General features: G+C 42.0%; 1 protein-coding gene across 3 annotated transcripts in view; it reads right to left on the bottom strand.

Moving 5' to 3' along the window:
- DCLK1 (doublecortin like kinase 1) overlaps positions 1 to 24,533 on the bottom strand; it is a 371,284-nt gene that overhangs the window by 42,788 nt on the left and 303,963 nt on the right. For all 3 annotated transcript variants that reach the window (XM_075592105.1, XM_075592104.1, XM_075592107.1), the window contains 4 exons: positions 24,124 to 24,232; positions 20,570 to 20,627; positions 18,128 to 18,247; positions 13,029 to 13,175 (listed from right to left, as the gene is read on the bottom strand). In XM_075592105.1, the coding sequence (XP_075448220.1) occupies positions 13,029 to 13,175; positions 18,128 to 18,247; positions 20,570 to 20,627; positions 24,124 to 24,232 (434 nt within the window). The remainder of the gene's footprint in view (positions 1 to 13,028; positions 13,176 to 18,127; positions 18,248 to 20,569; positions 20,628 to 24,123; positions 24,233 to 24,533) is intronic.

The following is a 24,533-nucleotide window of genomic DNA, read 5'->3' as shown; positions in this document are numbered from 1 at the left end:
CCGGCTGTCATGCGACAGAAACAAATGTAATTGTTTCCTCGCGCATCGTGAGCGCTAGAGCTCTGCATCGCGCGCTTTATGGCCGGCCAGATAGAAGCATTGCATTTTGATCACGCTTCGCGCTGACCATGGACGCAGCCTAATAGAGCTAAACTTATGAGTATTAGAAAATGGAAGACCCAAGGCCATCTTAGAAGTGACCAACAAAACCTGGTAAAAGAAAGGTACAGTATGAAACTGTATATAGCACCTAAAGGATTTAGTACTCTGCATGTTTTATTGCTGCGGCAGGGCAAAATAGGTAATACCCCCATATTTCCACCCGTTTTTCCTTTAGTATATCCCCTAATGGTTCAATGAGCGTTACCGTACGTCGGGCAACAGAGGGAAGAAAACTCAGAACAAGTTTTTATAAATGCTGATCGGCACAGACACACTAAACACGCGTTGGAAAGAAGGGTGTCATTGCTCATTTCCCTAAGTGTTTCTAAGCGTCTCTGGACACTGTCAGTAAGCTGATTTCATTGACGCATGCGCGCTTTCAACTCCATCCCGCTGGTAACATCCAACCCAACACGCACGCTGTGCGTTCCAGGAGAAGGTTTCCGGAAAGTGATGGGCGACTCGTGACGTCATCGTCGGGCGCCCCACGAGGAGTAGCACGCCACTCGGAGCCTTGCGCTCTGGGACTCCTACTATAGGACTTATCTACCTACCATCCCAAGACGGTGAGCACTGGAGCCCGCAGCTGTGGAGTAAGAAGCAGACGAGACGCTTGCTGATACATCCCCTGTTGATACTTACCAAGGGTGCTGCCTCCGGTCATCATATGGTGTGGTAAACCAAATAACCAACTGCTTGTAAATTTTATCTTGATGTACGCAGAACTATTTTCTTTTAATTATAAAGTCACGTTTTATACTCTATTACACTATGTGCGTTGTGCGCCTTGTTTTTCTGTTTTTTGTCTAGTTCCTGGGGTGTCGAGCCACCCCCAAGAAAGGCTGCAGACCCACGCATAGTGTCATCCTCACCTTAAGGTTAACAATATTGTTTCATTATCACGGTGCACAGGTCACTATTTGCCATTTACTAGGTATTAGCTGCGCACTATTTCTTATTGTTTTCACTGGGGTGATAAAGTGTTTGCAGCCATGAAGGGTGACAAGGAACAGCATGCGAGGTGGGGGGGGGGGGCGGGGGAGGGGATGCTGTGGGGTTGGGGGGGGGGGAGAAGGTGTGGATAAGAAGAGAGACAGACAGGATGATTACAAACAATTCTGATAGTGTGTGAGAAACTCCATATCCGCATGAAGTCCTTTTGTTTTGGTGTCAAAGAGTCTTATCATTCTGAGTTCAAATGTTTTCCGTTCTTGGGTGCGTTTAAACATTCCATTGAGGATTTTGATTTTTATATCATTTATGGAATGATCTGGTTGTGAGAAATGATGTCCCACTGGTGAGCAGTATCTTCCTTCGTCATGGTGTTGTATAGAGTGCCTGTGCATATTCATTCTGCCTTTAAGTTTTTGGCTGGTTTCCCCAATGTAGCAACCTTGGCCACATTTGTTATATTCAATCATATACACTACATTCCTGGATGTGCAGCAGTATGATCCTTTAACATTCAGTGTTCCATTGATGTGACTGGCTGTGGGATCTTGGCATATACAGGCGTATGTTTGCAGAGTTTTCATCATGTGTTGTTGCATGATTTTGTGCCATTATCAGTGTCTTTAAGTTCGTTGTGAAGTTTTCTGTTGACTAATTTCTGTTTGAGGTTTGGTGGTTGCCGGAACGCAATGATGGGAGGTTTGGGAAAGATTTATTTTAATGTCACATCCTCTGCCTGTAAGGGTTGCAGATCTTTGATTATTTTTCATTTTCCCTCTGTGGTAGGGTTGTATGTGGCCACTAGTGGTATGCGTGTGGTAGGTTTTTTCTGTCTGTATTGTAGCAGGTGTTCTCGTGGGGCTTTTAGTGCAGATGTAATAGTTATGGCAATGGTCTTTGGTTTGTATCACTTCTGTCTGAACGATTCGGTCAGGGTTGTGAGATGCCGGTTTCTGTCTTCAGTGTCAGAGCATATGCGGTGGTATCTTATAGCCTGGCTGTGTATGATACAGTACCTTGTTTGGTATATACATTGATATATATATACATTGATATATATATATATATATATATATTGATATATATATATAGCCCCCGTATCCCTCAGGGGATTGTCACATGCTGCGGCTTAGTCAATAGGGCGGCTGCATTTGCAATTAAGGCCTTTTCAGTGCAACGGAGCCTGCGCTGGCAGTTCTGAATAGTTCTGAATAGAGACAGTTAAGGCTGCAGTTACATGTTGCTAGGCAACCAGTGAAGATGTGAGAGATGACAGTTTAGACAGCTTTTAAAAAGAGTTAGGAGTTGGAGCTGGGAGCTGGGGGAGTTAGGGTGTGTGTGCAGGGAGCAGTAGCCCCTAGCACTAGGCCTAGTTACCCCCAGAGGTCCCAGATAAGTTACCATTCCCCAGTTTGTGGTTGCTTCAGGGACAGACCCTACGTAAGGAGATCTGCCCCTTTAGCTATTTGGTTAAGTTAGAAGCCACTCAGTAATGCGCAGCCTGATTACTGGGTCTGGGCTCAGACCCCCCCAGAGTTATATAGAGACTATCGTCTCGGAGGCCCTGCAAAGCAGTGACTGCGGCCGGTTGCAGACGGATCCCCGTCAAAGTACAGACGGTGCGGAGCTGCGGTGATATTATCCACACTGGAAGTCACCCCACGCGTAGGAGGACATCACGTCGGATCAGGCGGATCCACTTCAGTGTATAGCGGCAACCGTGGCTGGAGCCCGGGCAGGTATCTATAAAGAGTGCACCAACACATCCAGGGATAGCGCTATCTCCATCACACGTGGGTGGGGTTTGGACATAAGGTACTTTGGGGAATACCTATGTTGATGTGTGCACCCAGTGCACGTCCATGTGTGTGTGTATACACATTATTCTGTGTGGTACAGGTACCGGAGTTATTATTAGTAGTTACAATAGTAAACAGTTATTAGCATACACTGTGTGCGTGTTTTATTATTGTGGTTCCTGTAAGAGGACCATCCCACTCAGGTGGGATCCCTTACAGGTGGAGGCGCTGTGTACGATGAATCAGGTAACCCCAGGCTCCCAGTGGCGGAGGTTCAGGTCTTCTGTGAGCCTATCAGGTAACGCACCACACCAGGTAACATAAGTGTAGATTTCCCCACATGGTCCCTATCTGCGATAGGGGGGGAAAAGGTGTTACATTTGGAGGCAGATGCTGAGATCTCAGACCTGGGGTGCCCTGTCCTATTTTTCATGCAAATTGTCCAATTTACTTTTCCACTATGTGGGTGCCCTCAAGGCAGGAGGTCCACGCATGGACAACAAAACTTAGCCCGACCCCGAACTGCCTGGTCGTTGTGGGCGGAGTTCCTGCATGTGCATTCGCGTCAGACATCCAGGCGCATGTTCGCAAACTCCCTGGACTGGCACAAGCATGGGTCATAGGGCGAAAGTATGATTCCCTCTGTCAATGGAGTGCCATGATAATAAAGGTAGGCCATGCCATATGTGAGGAAGACGGTCCCCAATTCCTAACTCTGCCCGAGGGTCCGATTAATGGGTGCCCAATTATCTATCCTGACCTAGAAGTTTCTTTGGCTCCCGCATCCGGGGAGGCTAATAATGAGTCCCACTCAAAATGGCGCCTCCCACTAAGTCAGGAGAACGCACGTGCTAATGACGGCCAGGCTGCGCCACAATGCGTTACAGTAAACTGCCCGGGTCTGGCGAGAGAACCAGAGCCCCAACCCTGTGACGTCAGTGAGTCTCAGTCCACAACTTCTGTTCCCCAGCAGACAGGGACAGGATGCAGCGAACCGCACCCTCAGTTATACAGAGTGTGGCGAGTAAGACGAGAAAAAGTGCCCTATTTTCTGTGCCCGTGCTTACAAAAAGAGTTGAATAAGTATGGCGGTATGGACTTTGACCCCTATCCTCTACCAATAGAAATGCGGTTGGTAGAAGTGGACAGGCAGATGTGTCTACGATGTGTTTGTAGCAAATGTGATTTTCCAGATGGAGAACTGACTTGGGGACCCAAGAGTGCTTGCTGCGGAGCACAGTTCCTGCAACCCATGCTGCTGCGGCCTATGGAATTCGCAGAGAAAGATGCGACAAACCTCTCTACTGAGCCGGTCAATGCTGCTAGTCTACCTACCTCAAGAGCAGAGGTTTTGGAGGGCCCGTGCGCCCTAACAGCGGTTCCAGACTCAACTCCAGAATCGGTTCCAGATTCGATTCCAATGACGGAACCACAGATGTTCGAACCAACGAAGGGTAAGGCGTCCCTACCCCCATTCTCTTCTACTGACAACAGTATCCAATCAGCCGTGGTGATGCACCTGCCGGCGGACCACTCAAGTGACGCTGAGGACAACGGACTGATTGACTCACCTACTGCGGACTCTGCTGTGGGCCCGTGTGCCCTGCCACGGCCTGTCCGGCCTTCAACGATGGTACCATCGGTCCCAGGCTTGGGTCAGTACCTGCCAATGATGACAGGGGTGAGTTGACTGCCCCAGGGGTGTCGGGTGTGAGCTCCCCGGTGATCGTGGAGCATGGTGGCTCCAAAGGTAGGGTCACCCGGGCGATGGGCTCACCCCATCATCGCGTCCTGGTGGAGGTGTCTCCCCTAGAAGATCTCTGCAGACCAGAGAACCGATTTGACCCCATCAAGGTATCCAGTACAGCGGCTATGCGCGGCACTTACACCTACAAGAGGAACCTTCAATCCTTCTCGTCTCAAGACAAGGACCTGCATGTAGATATTGTGATGTCCCCAGAAGAAGTCACCACTAAAGAGATTGCTGAAGTGAACAAAGACTGTGCTGTGACCGCTCTGGTAATTATTGCCTCCTTCATGCGCGCGCTGGAGCGCTTCATTCACCATGTGGTGGACCGAGGCAAAGGGCAAGACCTCCTTGCCCACCTCGTCCATGTTGCGGATGGCCGGGTAAAAGTTTGGCACCAAGACCCCTTACTATTCCTTCTACCAGGGGGAGGAGATGGTTTGGGATCAGAGACACTAGCCCCCGATCATGAGCTCCAAAAGACTCCCAGGAGTCAATCACTCAATCAGTTAGGGGTACCCCACTATGAGACTCAGCTGGCCTCGGATATCAACGTGATTTGTTGTGTATCCTATGCAATGCATTTTTCATTATATAACTCTCTGTTATATGTCTGCTACCCAAGCGAGGCCGTTGAGATTTTACCAGGGGGAGTGTATAGCCCCCATATCCCTCAGGGGATTGTCACATGCTGCAGCTTAGTCAATAGGGCGGCTGCATTTGCAATTAAGGCCTTTTCAGTGCAAGGGAGCCTGCGCTGGCAGTTCTGAATAGTTCTGAATAGAGACAGTTAAGGCTGCAGTTACATGTTGCTAGGCAACCAGTGAAGATGTGAGAGATGACAGTTTAGACAGCTTTTAAAAAGAGTTAGGAGTTGGAGCTGGGGGAGTTAGGGTGTGTGTGCAGGGAGCAGTAGCCCCTAGTTACCCCCAGAGGTCCCAGATAAGTTACCATTCCCCAGTTTGTGGTTGTTTCAGGGACAGGCCCTACGTAAGGAGATCTGCCCCTTTAGCTATTTGGCTAAGTTAGAAGCCACTCAGTAGTGCGCAGCCTGATTACTGGGTCTGGGCTCAGACCCCCCAGAGTTATATAGAGACTATCTTCTCGGAGGCCCTGCAAAGCAGTGACTGCAGCCAGTTGCAGACGGATCCTCGTCAAAGTACAGACGGTGCGGAGCTGCGGTGATATTATCCACACTGGAAGTCACCCCACGCGTAGGAGGACATCACGTCGGATCAGGCGGATCCACTTCAGTGTATAGCGGCAACCGTGGCTGGAGCCCGGGCAGGTATCTATAAAGAGTGCACCAACACGTCCAGGGATAGCGCTATCTCCATCACACGTGGGTGGGGTTTGGACATAAGGTACTTTGGGGGATACCTATGTTGATGTGTGCACCCAGTGCACGTCCATGTGTGTGTGTATACAGGCATACACCGCTTTAAGGACACTCACTTTAAGTACACTCGCGAGTAAGTACATATCACCCAATAGTCAAACGGCAGTTCACGCATGCGCCTGTCAGCACGTCCTGAACAGCAATACCAGCTCCCTACCTGCACCGAAGCTGTGCGCAAGCGGGGAGACTATAGAGCCTGTTACAAATGCATTATTTACATCAGTTATGCACGTATATGAAGATTGCAGTACAGTACATGCATGGATAAGTGGAAAAAAGGGAGTGCTTCACTTTAAGTACATTTTCGCTTTACATACATGCTCCGGTCCCATTGCGTACGTTAATGCGGGGTATACCTGTATATATGTATATATATATATATACAGTGTTCGACAAACCTATACATTTGCACGCCCCGGGCGAGTGGATTTAACATCGTGGCGAGCTCCTATTGGCCCAAGTAGCACACGTGTGGTACTAGTTGGCGAGTAGATTTTTTTGTTCGGCGAGTAGATTTTTTGGTGATTTGTCGACCACTGTGTCAACCACACACACAGGAGCACTAAGAGACTGTTTACTGTGTTCACTCAAGACTCTGTTTTTATAATTACAAGTGATGGGACGCTATTTTAATATATACTATATTGAGATTATACATTTCGCATTGCCTTATAATACTTATATTAAATACAACTTATTACACTTTGGGAGGTGAGTGCGATACGTTTCTTTATAGACATTTTTAAGAAGGTGGAAGGACCTTATTTACATCAGCAGCAACACCCAAGAGTAGATTCCTGTGGATTTTGTTTTATTATGAATTATTATTAGGATCTAGTTGGTGCTTAAGAGTGTGGGCCAAAGCAGTGTATCAAACACACACACACATTGTTGCAGATACGAAAGTATATTTCTGTGTGTGTGTGTATAAATATATTTATATATATCGGGTCACTCGCAGCCTCTTTTGCATTGATTTATTCTGTATACCATATGCTATGGGGCTTTGATTTGAACGCCTTGGTGTGCATTATATATATATATATATATATATATATATATATCAAAGAAAACTCTGCAGCACTCACAATGGTGATGTATCAAAAGATATATATTTATTTCATCTAACAAGTACAAAAACGAAAATATGTGCGACGTTTCAGACGTGACGGTCCTTTCTAAAGCTTTAGAAAAGACTGTTAGGTCCGAAACGTCGCCCATATTTTAGCTTTTGTACTTGATGAAATAAATGTATTCCTTTTGATACATCACCTTTGCGCGTGCTGCAGAGTTTTCTTTGCTGTATTACCTGGGGCTGGATGGTGATCCTGGGCTTACTGCATGCACCCAGCTGGAAGCCAAGTATTTTTTTTACATTTACTCATGATGTGTGCCCTGGACATTTGATATATACTGTGTGTAATATATATATATATATATATATATATATATATATATATATATATATATATATATATACATATACATATATATAAATATAATAGAAAAAAACCTATTCCCTCTATTCTGTGTGGATATAGTAATTGCATGTATTTTCTTAGTATTGATTTAAAATACAAAATCAATGTTCCCAGATTTATACTATCTTTAATTAAAGAACAAATATTGCTTTGTATGTTGTAATATTATTTATTGTGACATTCTGTGCCATCCTACGGAAGCTGTGCGATTATTATGAGCTGTGATAGGATATGCTATCACTTGAAACAATGAGGCTGGCAACACTACCTTTAATCACCTTCAAGGCAAAGAAAATAACTTTTTTTGCTTTGAATTTTGTGAAAATATTTTTAGCTAATAAGAAGTCCCAAATACTGACTGTTTCACAATCCACTGTGTCCTACATTCCTGGCCCATTTGACCCATTATCCTGAATGGTGTTCTGCCAGGAGGTGGGGAAACAGAAAAGGAGGGCACTTTGGACACAAAGGGTACCTCCTGCTCCACACACAGTGGCCTCACACAAAAGAGATGGTTATAGGAAGGGAAACACATCCCACATTTCCCATTACCATGTTTACACTATAACATTGAAGAAGACGTTAAACTGTTTCCAATTGTCAGATTTTTTAAGACATCAATTTTCTTAAAATAACAACCTCAGTATAGGCTACTGATATTCTGCTATGGATTTCTTCCGTGGTTTGTGTACTTAATGGCTGCAAACTGCTGCCACATGCCCACTCTATTTGGTGGGAAATCCTAACAACGACACCAAATGGCAATGAGTCCCCGGGCCGGCCCTTAGTTCTGAGCCAGACACAGAACACAACTGTTTCATATTCCACCTGGCACAGATGGGTGGGTGTATTGGTCCTTTCTTCCATGTTGTAATAAAGGAGGGAAAGGGAGTAGATGGTATGATACCTTTTATTGGACCAGCAAGTAGTTGATATGTTATAAGCTTTCGTACCTCTCAAGGTCCTTCATCGGGTTACCCGATGTAACATCTCAACTACGTGTTGGTCCATTAAAAGGTCTCATACCTACTCTCTCTCCCTCCCTTGTTACTACATATTCCATCTGTAATCTCTGTATACAGTTTCGATTTCTTTTTTACTTGCCTCTTTAAATGCGGGACAGTCTCTAATTACTCTTTATTGGTCATTTTTCACTAAAAAAAATTTCGGAAATAAATTTCAATACATTTATTCTGAATGCTTTTTGGCCCCGGCCTATGTGGGAGCATTAAAACATGCTGCAGGCAGCTGCTGTCAACGTTTGAAACTTTGGAAAAGATTGCTTAAGAAATAGTGGGTAAGTCCTGCCCTCTAGAGATTGCTCTTCACATTCCACCTAACCATATTAATGAATAATGACATGCGACTGCTACAGCTCTCGATAAAACCTCTGATGAACAATGATACTATTTTGTTGGCTGTGACAGCACTATAAATCTTAAAAGTCTAATGAGAGTCAGAGCCTCATTTTTACACTTTGCATTAAACTGGCACTGGTGAGTCTTGGCATTATAATAATTTACTTTGGCCAATTCACACCGACGCCAAATATCCATCTAGTTAAAGGTGCGACATTACTTTCTCGGTGACCTTAGTTAGTTTGACAAATATTTCAGGCTGCTTCTATTGTCCAACATTGTTCAAATGCTATACTGTCTGGGTCACTGAAGATCTCCTCTTCAAGTAGTTGGGTCTGGACTGGATTTGTATCTGTCCCACTTATCCTCTAGCTCAGGGGTGGCCAAATCCAGTCCTGAAGGGCCACCAACTGGTCAGGTTTTAAGGATATTCCTGCTTCAGCACAGGTGGCTCAATCAGTGGCTCAGTCAGTGATTATCAAACGACTGATTATCAACAAAGACGCAGATTTTTTTCCTGCAGAGGTGGCTAAATTGTGGCCCGTGGGCCACATTTGGGATGGCTCGTCTGATACAGGAGCAAAAATCAAATATCTACAGAAAAATCAATTGAGGAAAAGAGCAATACGAAATCATTAAATTAAAAACGTGACCTGGGAAATATAATAATGTTAACATACATTTTGAAAATGAACGCAATTTTAATAACTTCTTTAATGATTAAAAACATAAAATAAATTGAATCAATTTAACTAATTAAATTAAAATTACATTAAAGTTATTCCCCATATTTGTTTTCTGAGCAGACATTTACGGTAATGAACAATGTTAAAAAATAAGTACAGATCTGTATTGGAACGGTGAAAAGATGTACGTCTTTTGGCGCGTGAACTAAATTAACTTAATACATGAAAGAGAGGAAACAGTTGGTGTAATCGCAATTAAATGCAAGAATTATTGAGGCACACTTAACTTGGATGTAGTGGCTTTCTCTATGATGAAGAAGGTTAATGTAATCTGGTTTTCCTTTTACAGCCTGTCAAGATGTGTAATGGTATACTGCATCTTAGTTATAAAATAGAAGAAAATACGTGGCATAATAACATGTATTAAAAATTCTAGAATAAAATGCGACTTTGCACTCACAAACGGTTCTTTAAAATCAGGTATTCGAATATAATGCTTCCCAGCACACTGGAGGCTCATGCATACGGGATCGTCCGTTCCCTGCGGCTCCACACCAGCACAGCTGAGTGAACTGCTCCGGAGACACACCGTCACAGGCGGGAACGTCCACGCAATCTGCTGCATTGGAAGGGGAACCAGGAGCCACAGGGAACGGACGATCCCGTAGGCGTGAGCCTCATTACCCCAGGAACTGCAGGAGGCTGCACGTATTGCGTTTGGAGGATCCCAGCGTCACTGCGAAGACAGGACGAGCAGCCACCAGTGTGCTGGGAAGCATTATATTCGAATGTGAAAATAAAAGGAAAAGGGGAAAAGGGAATGGACTAGGCGCTTCTAAAAGTGAATGTGAAAACAGTGTTTAAAGAATAAATAAAATAACAAAATGTGAATACACTTAACACTGACTTTAAGAAATACCCTTCACCAACCAGTGGTAAAATAAGTATTAAATATACAAAGTGCAGTTTGCTGCTCAACTTCCTTAACTCCTGACGAAGCACCAGCGAAACGCGTAGAGTTAGCGTTGCTGGAGAACCGGAGGGCTGAAGGACTGGCAAATCGGAGTTGATTCCAGAGGCAGACCGCGCTTCCGCCCTTACCTGTGATGCTGCCACTGAAGTGACGTATGCGGAAATCAGAGTGTGAGACGTGAGTGAGACGCTAAGAAGCTGTATACCGACGGGGTCCTTACATGTTCGGCGGTTCTCTCCAACGCCTGTTTATTTTATTAGAAATGTGAGTTTAACTGCTCTTGACACATTTTATTGAATATATTTGGTCAAATAGTATGCACTATTGTGGGTTTTTTCTTTTTCATGTCGACCTTATATACCAACTGAGGGGTATCCTGAGATTTATTCATCACAAGGGCTCCAGTCAGAGAGAGAAGAATCTCTGACATACTTACCATGACAAGAAGTTTTGTGAGTGCAACTACTTAAAGCTAACAGAGTGATAAATAACCATTATCAACCTCCTGCACTATATTTGCTTTTATTATTATATTCGAATACCTGATTTGAATGAACCGTTTGTGAGAGCAAAGTCGCATTTTATTCTATAATTTTTAATAAATATTATTATGCCACGTATTTTCTTCTATTTTCTAACTAAGATGCAGTATACCATTACACATCTTGACAGCCTGTAAAAGGAAGACCAGATTACATTAACCTTCTTCATCATAGAGAAAGCCACTACATCCAAGTTAAGTGTGCCTCAATAATTATATCAATAATTCTTGCATTTAATTGCGATTACACCAACAGTTTCCTCTCTTCCATGTATTAAGTTTATTTAGTGCATGCGCCAAAAGACGTTCATCCTTTTCATCACTCCAGTTTCTTTTGGAGGAATGTGGAAATCCCATCCTTCCAGAACTTCGGCATCAGGACTAAATCTCGCTCACCTGAGACTCTCTACAACGGTAGGTTTTTGAATTTGTATTTTACTATACTGTGTTACATGCGTACATTTATCTCTAATGCCAAGGGATTTGTATATATATTGGTTACATCTGTACCTAGACATTTACAGTGTTAGCGCTTTCTTTTTTCTTTCCACAGATCTGTATCGACAGAAAATCAATCCTGATATTGAGAAACCGTTAACTGAAATGCACTTTAAGAAATCACATTGATACAGTTTAAATTCAGATTCTTCTTTTTTATTTAATTTATTTATTAGGATTTCAAGTTTTTTCTTCTTCTCTGTTCAATACGTCTTAGCAATATTTGAATGTTTTAATTATCTTTGGTTACTTTTGGCGTTATTTCGTTTATGTTCAGCTATTCATTTGAACCGAGTGTACAGGGTGGGGGTGAGGATAGAGAAAACACTTGATTGACAAACATTGATTGACAAACTTGAATGGCAGTTAACTGGAAATTGAGGTCCGTAAGCCTTTATCAGAGCTTAGTGAATCTCGCCCAATGTACCACATGCACAAGTTTTGCCTCAACTGCACTGGTTTGCACTTTGGAGAATGTCAGTAGGAGGAGATAGGGACAGCGTTTCGGATGTATATATTATAATGCAAATATCAAACTCTGGCTCTGTTTTTTTTCTCTCTCCATTTTTCTTGCTATGAAAATAAATTCGTCATGTGTGAAGTGGTGCTAACCTGTAAGGGAATTTGTGCCCCCCCCGCGGCATGTAAAAAGCCAGGTGAAGCGCACACTTTAAGTGGGCGCAGCGCAGAGGGGGGGTTTCCGCGCAGGGCCCGTGAGCAGGGTGAGACGGACCGGAGACTTCGTCTGTAACTAGCCGTCTGCACCAGGTGTAAGAAACCGTTTGACTCCAAAATATAATAGTATAAACAGGTCAATAGCTATAGACGTAAAAATTCCAATACCGCAGACTGTCATATAATTGAATCAATACACAGACAGCGATTTCAATTACATCCACTTCCTTGCTGCATGAGTCTGAGGTGGGTGCTCTGTTCTCCCACCAAACAATCCAACCGGATCTTCAAACAACAAGACTATAAACACAGCGCACCGGAAGTGAATGGCAAATAAATGTGTTAAAAACACACACATATCATGGACCTACAATTAAAATAGTAAAAATAGGCTCCACGAACACCCAGTCAGAGCAGAGAAGGTCCGTAGCAGGAATTCTGCTAGAACTTGGTGCACCAGGTCCCTGGACACTGATGAGCTGGCAGCACTGGATCCGTTGAGGCTACACAGCTGATCCGCTGATTAGCGTCTACACGTGATAACATATGGACGCACCTACGTGATGACGTGTGGTGTGAGTGACGAGACCTCAGCGCGTTTCGCACGTATAACGTGCTTCATCAGGAATCAGTAACTATATTGAAACACTAGCAATGTTAACTGATAATCTATAAATTGCTACACAACTTTTCAATAAGATTTGCATTAATACAGTGATACGATGTTGTGTATATAAAACACAAAACCAAAGTCTTACCAGCAGATTTTCAGGCTTGATATCCCTATGAACAATGTTTAAGCTGTGTAGATATTTGATAGCACTCATAAGGTTATACAGCATTCCACTAGCATCTCGCTCTGTGTATTTGTTAGTAGAGGTGATGGCATCAAATAGGTCTCCTCCCTGGACAAAAATCAAAACAAAATGTATGTTTCAACATGAATTAGTGATGTGAACAACAATAGTAAAATAGAAGTGCTTTAAATTTGAAAGTATTTGGTGGTGTACTCAATAGTATTCTAAAATATCCATTCATACAGTATGAGCCAGTGATCCTTACATTCCGTGCACTCTGGAAATATCTGTCTGTATTACTCGTTTGTAGTTTTTTTTTAACGTTCGTGTAAACTGTGGCAGTCGATATTTTTTTTTTCAGAACAATTAATGGTTTTACAGTCATTTGAACAAATATGCAGAAATGATTTTTCAGTAAAAATACATAAACAACTCAGTTCGGAATATTGTTAATAGCACTATGATCTCATGGGCTTCCATAAACCTTTTTTTGGGTGGGATTGCACCCTAAACATTAATAATGTTACCAGATACTGTATTAACATAATTTTGTCTCTCTATTGCTTGTTCAATACAATTGTTACAATTCATACTAATAAACTAGAAAAATTAGCACAACACACATTTTAAATGATCATTTACTCGTAATGTAATTCTGCAATTCTCTCTTTTAAAAAAAAATATATTAACTAATTAACTGGCTAATGTATCTGTTGATACAAATGAAAATTTCTTCTAAAAAGACAAGGTAACCAGATTTCAACATTGTGCGTTAGAAGAGTCTCCTCCCATACTTAAATTAAAAAACTATCTCCTGATGAGCTTTATCAAATGTACTTCTACAGAAAGCATTGGCACAGTGACCCAAACAGATAGAGTCCTATTATACCCTTTCATAACACATATTTATGGAGGCCAATAACGAGCAGAAATAATAAACATTTTCCAATTGTACTGGCTGCTACATATGCAGATATTAAAGTACTTCTAATTATTGTTAAAGTGTTATTCACCAGTGTAACAGGTTAAGCAACCCTGTATCAATGAGGCTGCAATACAAAGCCTCAATATTCTGAGAAACCAGCACAGAGCTGGTTATTTGTGACTAGACAATTAACCAGTCTCCACCTGGTAAACAGACAGGTTTAAACCTCCTGCTGAAAAGTCAACCAGAGAGTCTAGAGCACCCATGAGGGCTGTGAGCTGACAGCAAGACACAAGGGGAAGAGACCTCTATGCCTGGACACAGAGGATACAGGACCCTGCCAGAGGCTGGACCCTCAAGCAGACAACTATCTAGACTCTGGAGACTGGCATTAAAGGTCACCTGCATTGACGTACCTTTTTGGGGCTTTGGGGTGATAGACTGGTAAGGGGCTTTTCCTCCCAGTCTTGTAGAGTGGGACTGGGAAGTGAGTTAGCCCTTACACAGGGATAGGTGTTTGTTTATTTTATTGCTTTTTGTATGCTTTGCCTTGTTAAAGTGACAGGCTTAATAAAACCATGTTTTAAATGTCCCCAAATCTGTCTCCTTGTGTGTATGTCTGCACCTTCCTCCTACAACCAGAAACCACTTTTGCAAAATGTATTTTAATGAAGTACTAATTCCAGTTTTGGCAACTATTTCCTTCAAGAGAAGAAGAGGTCTGGAACATATTGTTATATAGCTGCTTATACTACCGTGCATGAGGCGGAGATTGTGATGGATTTAAAGGGTGTTTGAGCACAAAATGGTGTGAGAAATGCAAAGATTCTTTAGTTTAGAGAAGTGGTTCCCAACCTTTTTTACATTATCCACCCTGTGCTAGACAATATTTGTTACACAAAACCCTAATCGTAAAAACTGTTTGACCGATCATTGTCCTGAGCTTGTGGGGACCCCAAACTGCACCTCAGTGTGTGCAGGCAGCATGGGGGATATTGCTGCAAATTACTGGGGGCGCTTCCAAATTCACCACTCATCCCAATGCATTGCAAATTTTGCTGCAAAGCCTTGTGGACAACGAATTTCCTACGGTAATTGAGAGCTATATCAGCAACCCTATGGTGCAGTTTGGGCCTAACTAAGTATGCAGATCTTACATGGGCTCAGGACCCCACTATACTGTCTGGGTGGGAATCATTGGTTTAGAGGATAAAATGCTGTGTGTTGGTCCTAAAACGAGATAGACAATGGTCTGTCAGAGTTAAGTAAAGGGAGGGAAACAGAGGAAGAATAAAAGAGGTTTGTTTTTGATGTAGATGCACCACATACTTGACGACTGAGAATGTATGCTACAGAAAAGGTCCCTTTTAAATCCCAGAGGGGCTATCTGTCATCCATATAAATATTCATAGCTTACTGCCCAAACTAGATGAACTAAAGGCATGGTGCTTCTTGAATAAGTCAAAAACTGTAGTTCTTACCGAAACATTGCTAAAGCCCCAAAACTCTTGATACATTTATTTCTATTCTAGGTTCATGAGCTCATCGGGACATCATAATACACTGAATGTTGGTGAGCTATAAATGCTGACGCCAGGAGGAGTTATCCTTCAATGTCAGCATGGAGCAAAGGAGGAGATTATCCTTGTAACAGCATCAATAAAACTCCTGATGACCAATGGAGGCACGGAGAGATGTGAATGCAGTTTATTCTAACAAGGGCCAGTTGGTGATGGAATGCTAGTGTCCACATGTGCATGTGGAATGTAAGATAGTTGTTGGATTTGCTGAATATTCCGCATTCAATCTGAACCCATTCAGTCTACATCTGCCTCACCCCAACGGCGGATGCCTTATGGGGTTCGCCAGGAGCTGCTCCCCTGTGCACAGAACTAGCACGCAAAGGGTTAATATCTGCATTTGCTTACTGCTGTGTTTGATCAGCTCCACCCTTTGGAATGTTAATGACCCATGAGGACAAAGGACTTTGAAACCACAGCTGCATTCAATCTGAACCCCTTCAGTCTACATCTGCGTCGCCCCAAAGGCGGACAGCTATATCACGATCCCATACTTTTTACTGATGGTTCAAGGATAACATTCCCTAGGTGACTTATCTGCCCTATTTATTCACCTGCTAGGTTTAAGAACGAGCTTCAGTAAAGTGTAAGGCAGACAAGAATAAAAATTGACTCATCGAACTATGCTCTCCCTTTAGTCAGAGAAAATGTGTAATGCTTCATTTTCCCACCAGGTGGCAGGAGTTATTGCTATGTGAGTTGGGATTAGAGCAGAGCAGTATTGAGCACAGATGAAATATACAGATTTCAGAGGTGCTACAGTATGTACCAAAGTCTACCCGCTGCAAAAACTGCACCAGATTTACCAAGCGAAAACAAATTTATTGCTGTAAATAATATATATTTCTTTAAAAATTCTGATTAAAAATAGAAAAGGAGGCACTTTCCGGGTCTTCCAAAGATGATACAATGTATAGCACAGGACCAGTGGAATGCCTCTTTTCCTATTTTTAATCTACCTGTGGCCCCGCATCCAGCTGGACCATTGTTTCTATGCACCCATGGCGATTTGTTACCTGGTATCGTGAGTGCACCTATTTTGGATTATTTAAAAATTCTGATGCCCCTTTTTACACCAATTTAGCAACTGGGAGTCTTTGTTACAGTAACCTCAATATTCTGCACAGAACAAATGTCCATAATAGAGATGTGCAAAACATTAGCTGAAGTTTGTGAAAACTGCAAAGTTTTGTCATCTCTCTCCACACACACGAGTTCCTGTCCCAAAGGTGCAGGTTATAGAAAGACAGAACTTTAAGTGCATTCAAAGATTGCCATTAGCACTTACTGCGAGAAGAAAAGAGTAATTACAGTAGGCCTATGTAATTGATAGATTATTATACAGACATAAACATGATTGTAGAAATTATACATATTGAGAGCTGGGGACAAGAAATAATGTATATTTCATAGGTAGTCAATTTTCAGCCTGCCTTAAAAATGTGTCCTCCTTTAACATGTGTGTGTTGGCTGCCTGGGGATAAGTAAGTTTTCCTGTAGCCTGCCTGGCTCAGCAAACACCTCTGACCTGCTTCTCTTTCATAGAAATACATTTTCCATATGCCACAACTACTGCTGCAAAAACAGTTATTTGATATGTAATATGTAGCTAGAAGGAAGAAACAGAGGGGATGCGACCAATGGGGACAATCAATTAGCACAGGGGGGCACAAACTTTTTTCCCTGCGCTCCCCTGCCAGCTGTCACCTCCACGCGCCCCCCATCACCCGCCCTTACATAGAGAAAGAGCAGCTCAGTGAGTAAATACACTGACTGGCACTGAGTTTAAAGCAGGGGAACCTGGTTAAATTCCTGGGGCTGGCTCCTTGTGACCTTGGGCAAGTCACCTTATCTCCCTGTGCCTCAGGCACCAAAAACATAGATTGTAAACTCCATGGGGCAGGGACCTGTGCCTGCAAAATGTCTCTGTAAAGCGCTGTGTAAAACTAGCAGCGCTATACAAGAACATGCTATTATTATTATTACCTCGGCTCCGGCGTCATGACGGCACGTTGCCATAGCAACGTGACGTCACATTACCTCGCTGCGTCATTTGATGCCGCAATGCCATGGTGACGCGTGTGGAGCGTGGAGTGTGGAGTCTAAGTAAAGGTTTACAGAGGTCCTGCAGCTCCCCGGCACTTAATTTAAGTGCCTTCGGATAGTGTACGGGGCCTCTGTAAACCGCGCGTCCCCCACCCCCCGCAGGCAGTCTCGCGCCCCCCAGTTTGCACACCGCTGAATTAGCACACTCAAAATCAAGTTTATTTTATGTTCACTTTAGTTTATTTATGTTGCTACACAAAATACCTATGTTCTACTCAATTTAGCAATACTTCTATATAATGTTTACACACTGTTGGTGAACAATACATTTCTAATTAAAAAATATATACATACTGTACAGTATGTTCCCCAATGAGCAAAGGTCACAGGGACTGGTTCTGGCCAAATTCTATTATCTTCTAGTTCTCCCAATGACTGACCTCCCTGGCTAATGCCTTGCATCATGCTCTCTGTCTTTTTATGAAGACATTTAAAAAAAAAACACTGACCTTAACCAGTTCCATCACAAGGTACAGTTCAGTCGGCATGTCCATCTCTTCAATCAGTAGAACAATATTGGGATGTTTCACCCTTCTCAGAATAGAAACTTCATTCTGAATCATGTGTTCCTATTACAGAGCAAGAGAAAATACATGTATTGGATTTATTCCTCCATACACAAAAAGAGAAACGCGTTGCCCATTCTATGTCTAAGTATAGCCCTTTTAATTGGGTGGTAACATTTGAAGGAGCAGCCCTATTCAGCAACTGAAGGAGTGCAGCTCAACCCCCTTATAACGCTGTGCTTGGGGACCAAAGAATCACATCACGTTATAAGCGGATCGCGTTACAAATAATGTATAATTGTATGTATTGTACAATAAAGTATTTAAGATACCAATAATCGTGTAGTAAAGTATTCATAAATACTAAAATTGGGAGCCACGCTTGCATCGCGTCATAAGCGGATTCGCGTTGTAACGGATCGCGTTATAACGGGGTTGAGCTGTATATTCAAACACTTTTGAATATCGGGAGTGTGCCTGAACCTTTAAGTAAGCGAGGCAATACATTTTAACATATAACCCCATAATTATTGATATGATATATTGGGGATTCTTCCAGGGCTTGAAACACATAAGTCTTGACTAAAGGGGTTAATATTTAATAAAATATGTAGTCTGTGTCTTAGGGTAATAATTCCTTACAATTCTCTAATTGCATTTCCAGTGCTCTGGCTTCAATGCTGCTCATTTTAGAAAGTGATTTGATTTCTAGGCTGCAGGAAGATAATGTGGTGGCCTATTCTCATCGCACTCAAGTTATGAATTATTGATTTGCAGCAACTCCAGGAGTGTAAATTAGGCCACTGATACAACTCATTAAATCTTTCTGACATATAAGTTCATATAATGCAAGTTCCTTGACTGTAGGTTCATGTCCCAACTTCGGATGCATGTCTGTAGGGACTAGGACTAACTAGCTAACCATGCTCACAGTCACCATTTGGGCACATGAATTGTTTAAAATATTTTGTGGTATCAATATATAAATATAATAGTTATACATATCTGCATATTACATAAATAACTAATGAGACCAAATAGGTACCCACACGCTGCACTTTTGTTTATATATTTGTCATTATTGTAACTGTTTTATTACCTAAAAAATAATATATATATATATAGTTAAATATATAGTTATATATACAAACAGGCTCCTTATATATCATTGGGGAGGCCTTTATCCAGTGTTGGATTGACAAATATATGTTTTGCATTAAAAAGGAAGAAAAATAAATCGATAAAAATATAACTGAATATACAAAGAACATGAAGTTATTTGATATATATCTAAAGATGATAGACAGCACACTGATTACAGAAAAAAAGTTCGTATGCAGGGTGCACGGAACATAGGGGACCCTTCTTCCCGTCTACTAATAATAAAAAAAATACACCTAACATACTTTCTTTTCTCCCATTTTTTGTGTGTATTTTCCTAATGTTTCATGTTTTTCCCCCTTTTCCTTTTTTCCCCCACACCCCCCACTGTGAGACATTATTTCCCACTGCATTGTATTTGCTCTAATTCCGGTTTACATATGCTAATATTAAAATTATTTACCATTCTGACCTTTTTTCAGTAGATTATTTAGCTGTTAGACAGTGAGTGCCGGTACTTTGATAGCTTTTTATGAAGTTATTTGATAAATTGGAATGTAAAATACAGTCTTTGTGCTGCATTGTTGTCGCAGCCATTTTGCACCTTTCCTGGGTTTACCCAATGAGGAGTTGCTTGGGTTAGGAAACTAGTAGAAGCGTTTCCATGTCCAAGCTTCAAAAAGGTAATGCTCCCATATCAAATGTGTAGTGAAGGTGGTGCAATAGCCAGGGTATAACGGTGTTAAGTGACCTCCTACGGCAGATAGTAATGCTAGGTTTTCTCAATTGGCTGATTTGCCATGTTGCTGTTACTAGTGATTGATCACCAGGCAAGTTCCATTATTTTAAACATGGCTATTTCCACCAAAATTATGTGGTGGCATGTGTTTATTTACAAAGATTTGGTTAGCAGAAAGTTTATTGGGCAGAATATCTGTAATCATTTGATACTAAAGATCCCATCACTGACAAAACCTAGATATGCTGTACACTACATCCAACAGATTCAGAGGTGGGTCTGATAAGTCCTTAAAGGAGAAGATTCATAAGAATGTATTTTTACATGTGCACCATTATCTCACTTTCATGAACTTACCCCAAAGTGGGGGGGGAGATGTAAATCAACAACAATTCTATCAAAAGTGTAATTAGCCTAGTTTCGATTTTGGTGGAATTAATGCTTTATGTTTTAGTGGCTGCGTATTGCAAGATCTGGTGGTTTCAAATGTATTTTGAAATAGTTTGGTGGACATGTAAGATGTTGTCTTTGCCGGCAGAACTTACTTTGCCCCGGCATTTGCTTTTATTAATGATTTTCAGCGCATATTCTCTACCAGTTGACCTAAAAGAAAAGAAAGAAGAAGAAAAAGAATGATGCAAACAAACTTTTTTATTAGGCGATTTGCTCACTTACCAGAATATCTCTTTTGGGTTTCTCACAAATAACTCTACAAAAAATTGCACACTTTTTGGTGTAAAAGGTAATTATTAGCTGCAGAGAGAAAAAATCAAATTCTCAGGGAGGTCAATCGTGCATCTCCTCCATGTTTTTTCCTTTATAAAATAATGGTCTACTGGCAATACAATAAAATTAGAGTGGGGTAAACCGAGTTACAGAACCCTTTTCTCTATTTAGATTTGCTTTGAACTTTACTATGTTTCAGCCTACAAAAATTGAGTAGGAACAAATAACGTATTATTTTAAAGGCCACATGATGGTATTCTAGGAAAGTAAACCAGGTTAATTCCCTCAATAAACCCTTCCCATTTGCTATAATGTACTGGTTATGATAATGGCAGTGTAAGAAAGTACTACTCCAAGACAATTATTGTCAGGAGCAGAGGTTCCCAACTCCAGTTCTCAAGGACCACCAACAGGGCAGGTTTTAATGCTATCCTCTCATTAGCACAAGTGGTCCAATCATTTTGACTGAACCACTTGAGCTCAAGCATGGTTAGTGGTCTTGCGGACTAGAGTTGGGAACCTCTGGTCTAGAGAAAGTAGTAGAGATTCCCAACAGAAACAAGCCATTGTCAGACAGACCAACAGACATCAGCAATATTCTATAAAAGAATTCCAATCATACTTGAATTATTCTTGTAGCCATCAAGGACAATAACTACTGTACATAGAAAAAAGGATTGATACAGCAACAGATGTCTCAGTAGTGCTTTCTTTGATTTATTTTCATCATTCAACTGAACAGCAATAAGTATGTATTATGTTTCTAAACCAATGACCAAGTCAGGGTTTTCAAAGTCTGAACCCACACGCAACGAATGTCTTTCCCTTTATCCTTAAAAATGTGAATTAAATGTTAACCCACAATGCATTAAACCACACACAATGATCAGCAGCCGATCATCTTTCTCTGACTGCCCTAAGACCGTGATTATACCGAAAGCGGCTGGCGATGCGCCTCAAAATCAAATTGCAACAATACAATTAAAGTGTACATACCTAGCGCGATGCGCTCACAGACACGGACTGCAGAGCGACAGACAAGAGAACAGACCTGGGAATTTGTTTTCTTCAGGCAACGGCCGTGTCACATGAGTAGTTCAGCCAATGAGGGCGAACTGCTCATGGCCACGCTTCCCTGTCTCCTCTGGCTGCCTCCTGCCTGCAGTGTACATGTCGCTCGGTCGGATCGCATTGATGTCACGAGAATGTGCGCGCCCAGCCAGAGCTGGTATAATCGAAGCCTAAGAAGAACTCCGGTAGAAACAGTGATAGTGGAAAAATAGTTAGGAGAACTAGAGTTGAAGTTTGAGATGTGATTCAATATCTGCCAAAGCGGTCATTTGAGCAGTTTTCATCTGAAAATCTCCATAGACTTCATTGGGTATTTTCAGCTGAAAACGTACCAAATGGATATAGAATAAGGCCATGAGAATTTAAGGCACACAAATAAAGAAGAGTTTGCCACTCAAATTTGATAATAATCCTGGTATTTAATAGTATACTAATATTCCTGACGCTGTTAGCAGTTTGCCTTAAATGTATCCCCTTTCAAAACAAAACAAGTGATGGTCATAACTGAGGAAGACCAATAGATTCTATCTAAAACCAGCTACCACTATATGGTTGGGAAAAAAAACAAGGCGCCTGTTTGGTTTGGAGCATATGTAACGGTGTTTCCCCCACCCGGTGGGAGATGTGGGCATTATGGATCGTGTGGTGCATGATACCTGCTGGCAACAGGAGGGCTTAGTCATCTGCCGGTGGTAGTGGGGACACAGGACTAGGCTTCTGGGGTTCATACCCCACATATCTCTTTAACAGTGCAGCATCTCCATCTGCCGTATGCTTCAGGAACTGAAGGTGATCTCCCACTGTAGAACTATTACCTCTCCCCCCAGTAAGGTCACGCACTAGGCAGGAGGTATAACAACAGGATCGGTTTATTATCTCTTCTGTACAGCACAGTAACAAGGCAGGCTTCTGCCCGATGCAGTAACTCTCAGCTACCACTGAAGGATGGTCCCTGGACCGTCACTACAGGCCAAGTTCACCCGCAGCTGTCCTAGCTCTTCTCTGCCTCTATAGCAGAGGCAGAGGTATGGTCCACACTCACTCTCCCCCAGAGAGAAGAGGACTGGAGAAGGCCCAATAATCAGCCTCTCCACTGTGTAATCTGCCATCCTCAAGTGGGGGAAGGCACTGCTAAGTTTGGGTGGTACATGCCCTTAAGTACAGCCTGAGGAGGGCATGAGGTCTGTCCCTTGATTGGTCATGCCCAGGCCTGATGTCACTGCCTCCCGCTGCCACTCAAGTGCAGCTCCTCGGAGGGGGACAACCCCATATAAACTACTGGCAAGGCCTGCTTGTATCAGGGTTTACTGCCAGGAGGGAAGCAAACTACTGTAGTAGCCAAAGATGGCAAGGCTACACATATAATAACCAGACCTAGACAACAAATCCCCTGTAACCGGCAACTTTTACAAGTGAAAGTAAGCAGAGGTAAGAAAAACAATCACACAATCTGCAGTAAAGTCCTCTGCTCTGTAGCCAGAGACATTTTTGTCATGATGGGACAGTGCTGGTAGTAATAGAATAGGCAAATACTTTCATAATCATCATCATCATCATCATCATCATCATAATCAGAATCCTCATTAAAACGCATCTCAACCCACCTCTTAACTTTTCATTCTATCCCGTGTTACAGAAGCACCAACATGGGACAAAGAAATGCTCAAGATTTTAAATAATTCCAATATAGCAACCCCACATTGACTACTCCACATAAACTGAAACATAACAGTTAACTAAAGCCACAACTGCTATGACAGTATATGATCTTAATCCTATGTTTACCGCTAATTCTTCATGGGTAATTGACCTGGAGAAATAATTTATCCAAAAAAGCCATCCCTTTGTAGGTCTGTACAAAGAACTGTGCTGCAACATCACCAAGGACCTGAAGAAATCATCATATCAAGTATTCACCACCTTTCAGATATATAGACAATTGGCATTGGTAAAATTAAGAACTACTGACAGGGACAATTTGTTGGGTATCTTTATTTTGATCATCCTCAGCATCAGCAATAACATCTTCATCGTCATCTACTCCGTCTTCCATAGTGATGAAATTGGTACAAACATTTTTAAAGGTGTTAATCTCTTGGAGGAACTGAGCAAAGTAGCTTACACATACTGTATGTGCCATGTTTTATTTGTTTCTCTTACATACTCTCTCTCCATCTTCTATAAACATACACTTGCTCACTCTTATATTCATACTGCAGAATATAAATTCCCTGTTCAAATATAATTCCAGAAAAAAAATTGAAATCTTTCTGAACTGTAAAATGCAAATAATAACACTTACCTTTCTATACACTCCTTCACAAAGGCAAAATTCCCATCCCCGATGGTCCTCCCAACTTTGTATCGTTCTGCTATTGAGACTGGAACCTGGAACCCTTCATCTACAATATCTGGAGAAAAAAACATTTGAAAATGTTACTGATATAGAAGCAAATGCACAAGTTGCATGTGACAAACACCCTCCAGTATTATGTGAATTCTACTCATCCATCCTTTTGCATGCAATATGCAGAGAATTTAAAACATTATATGTTGTTAGGGTGCTGGTGTTAGGTTGTCAGGGACCTACAGTAGGGATTGGCCTATTTACTTGAGCATCTCAATTGACACAATTCTCCAGGTGTGGTTTGGTCACCAAGTGGAAGTAAGTATTTTGTTTAGCCATCAGAATATGGGTAGCATGGAATCGCT

This window comes from Ascaphus truei, chromosome 3 (genome assembly GCF_040206685.1).
Source record: "Ascaphus truei isolate aAscTru1 chromosome 3, aAscTru1.hap1, whole genome shotgun sequence".
Taxonomy (NCBI): domain Eukaryota; kingdom Metazoa; phylum Chordata; class Amphibia; order Anura; family Ascaphidae; genus Ascaphus; species Ascaphus truei.
This window is presented reverse-complemented; position numbering and strand designations above follow the sequence as displayed.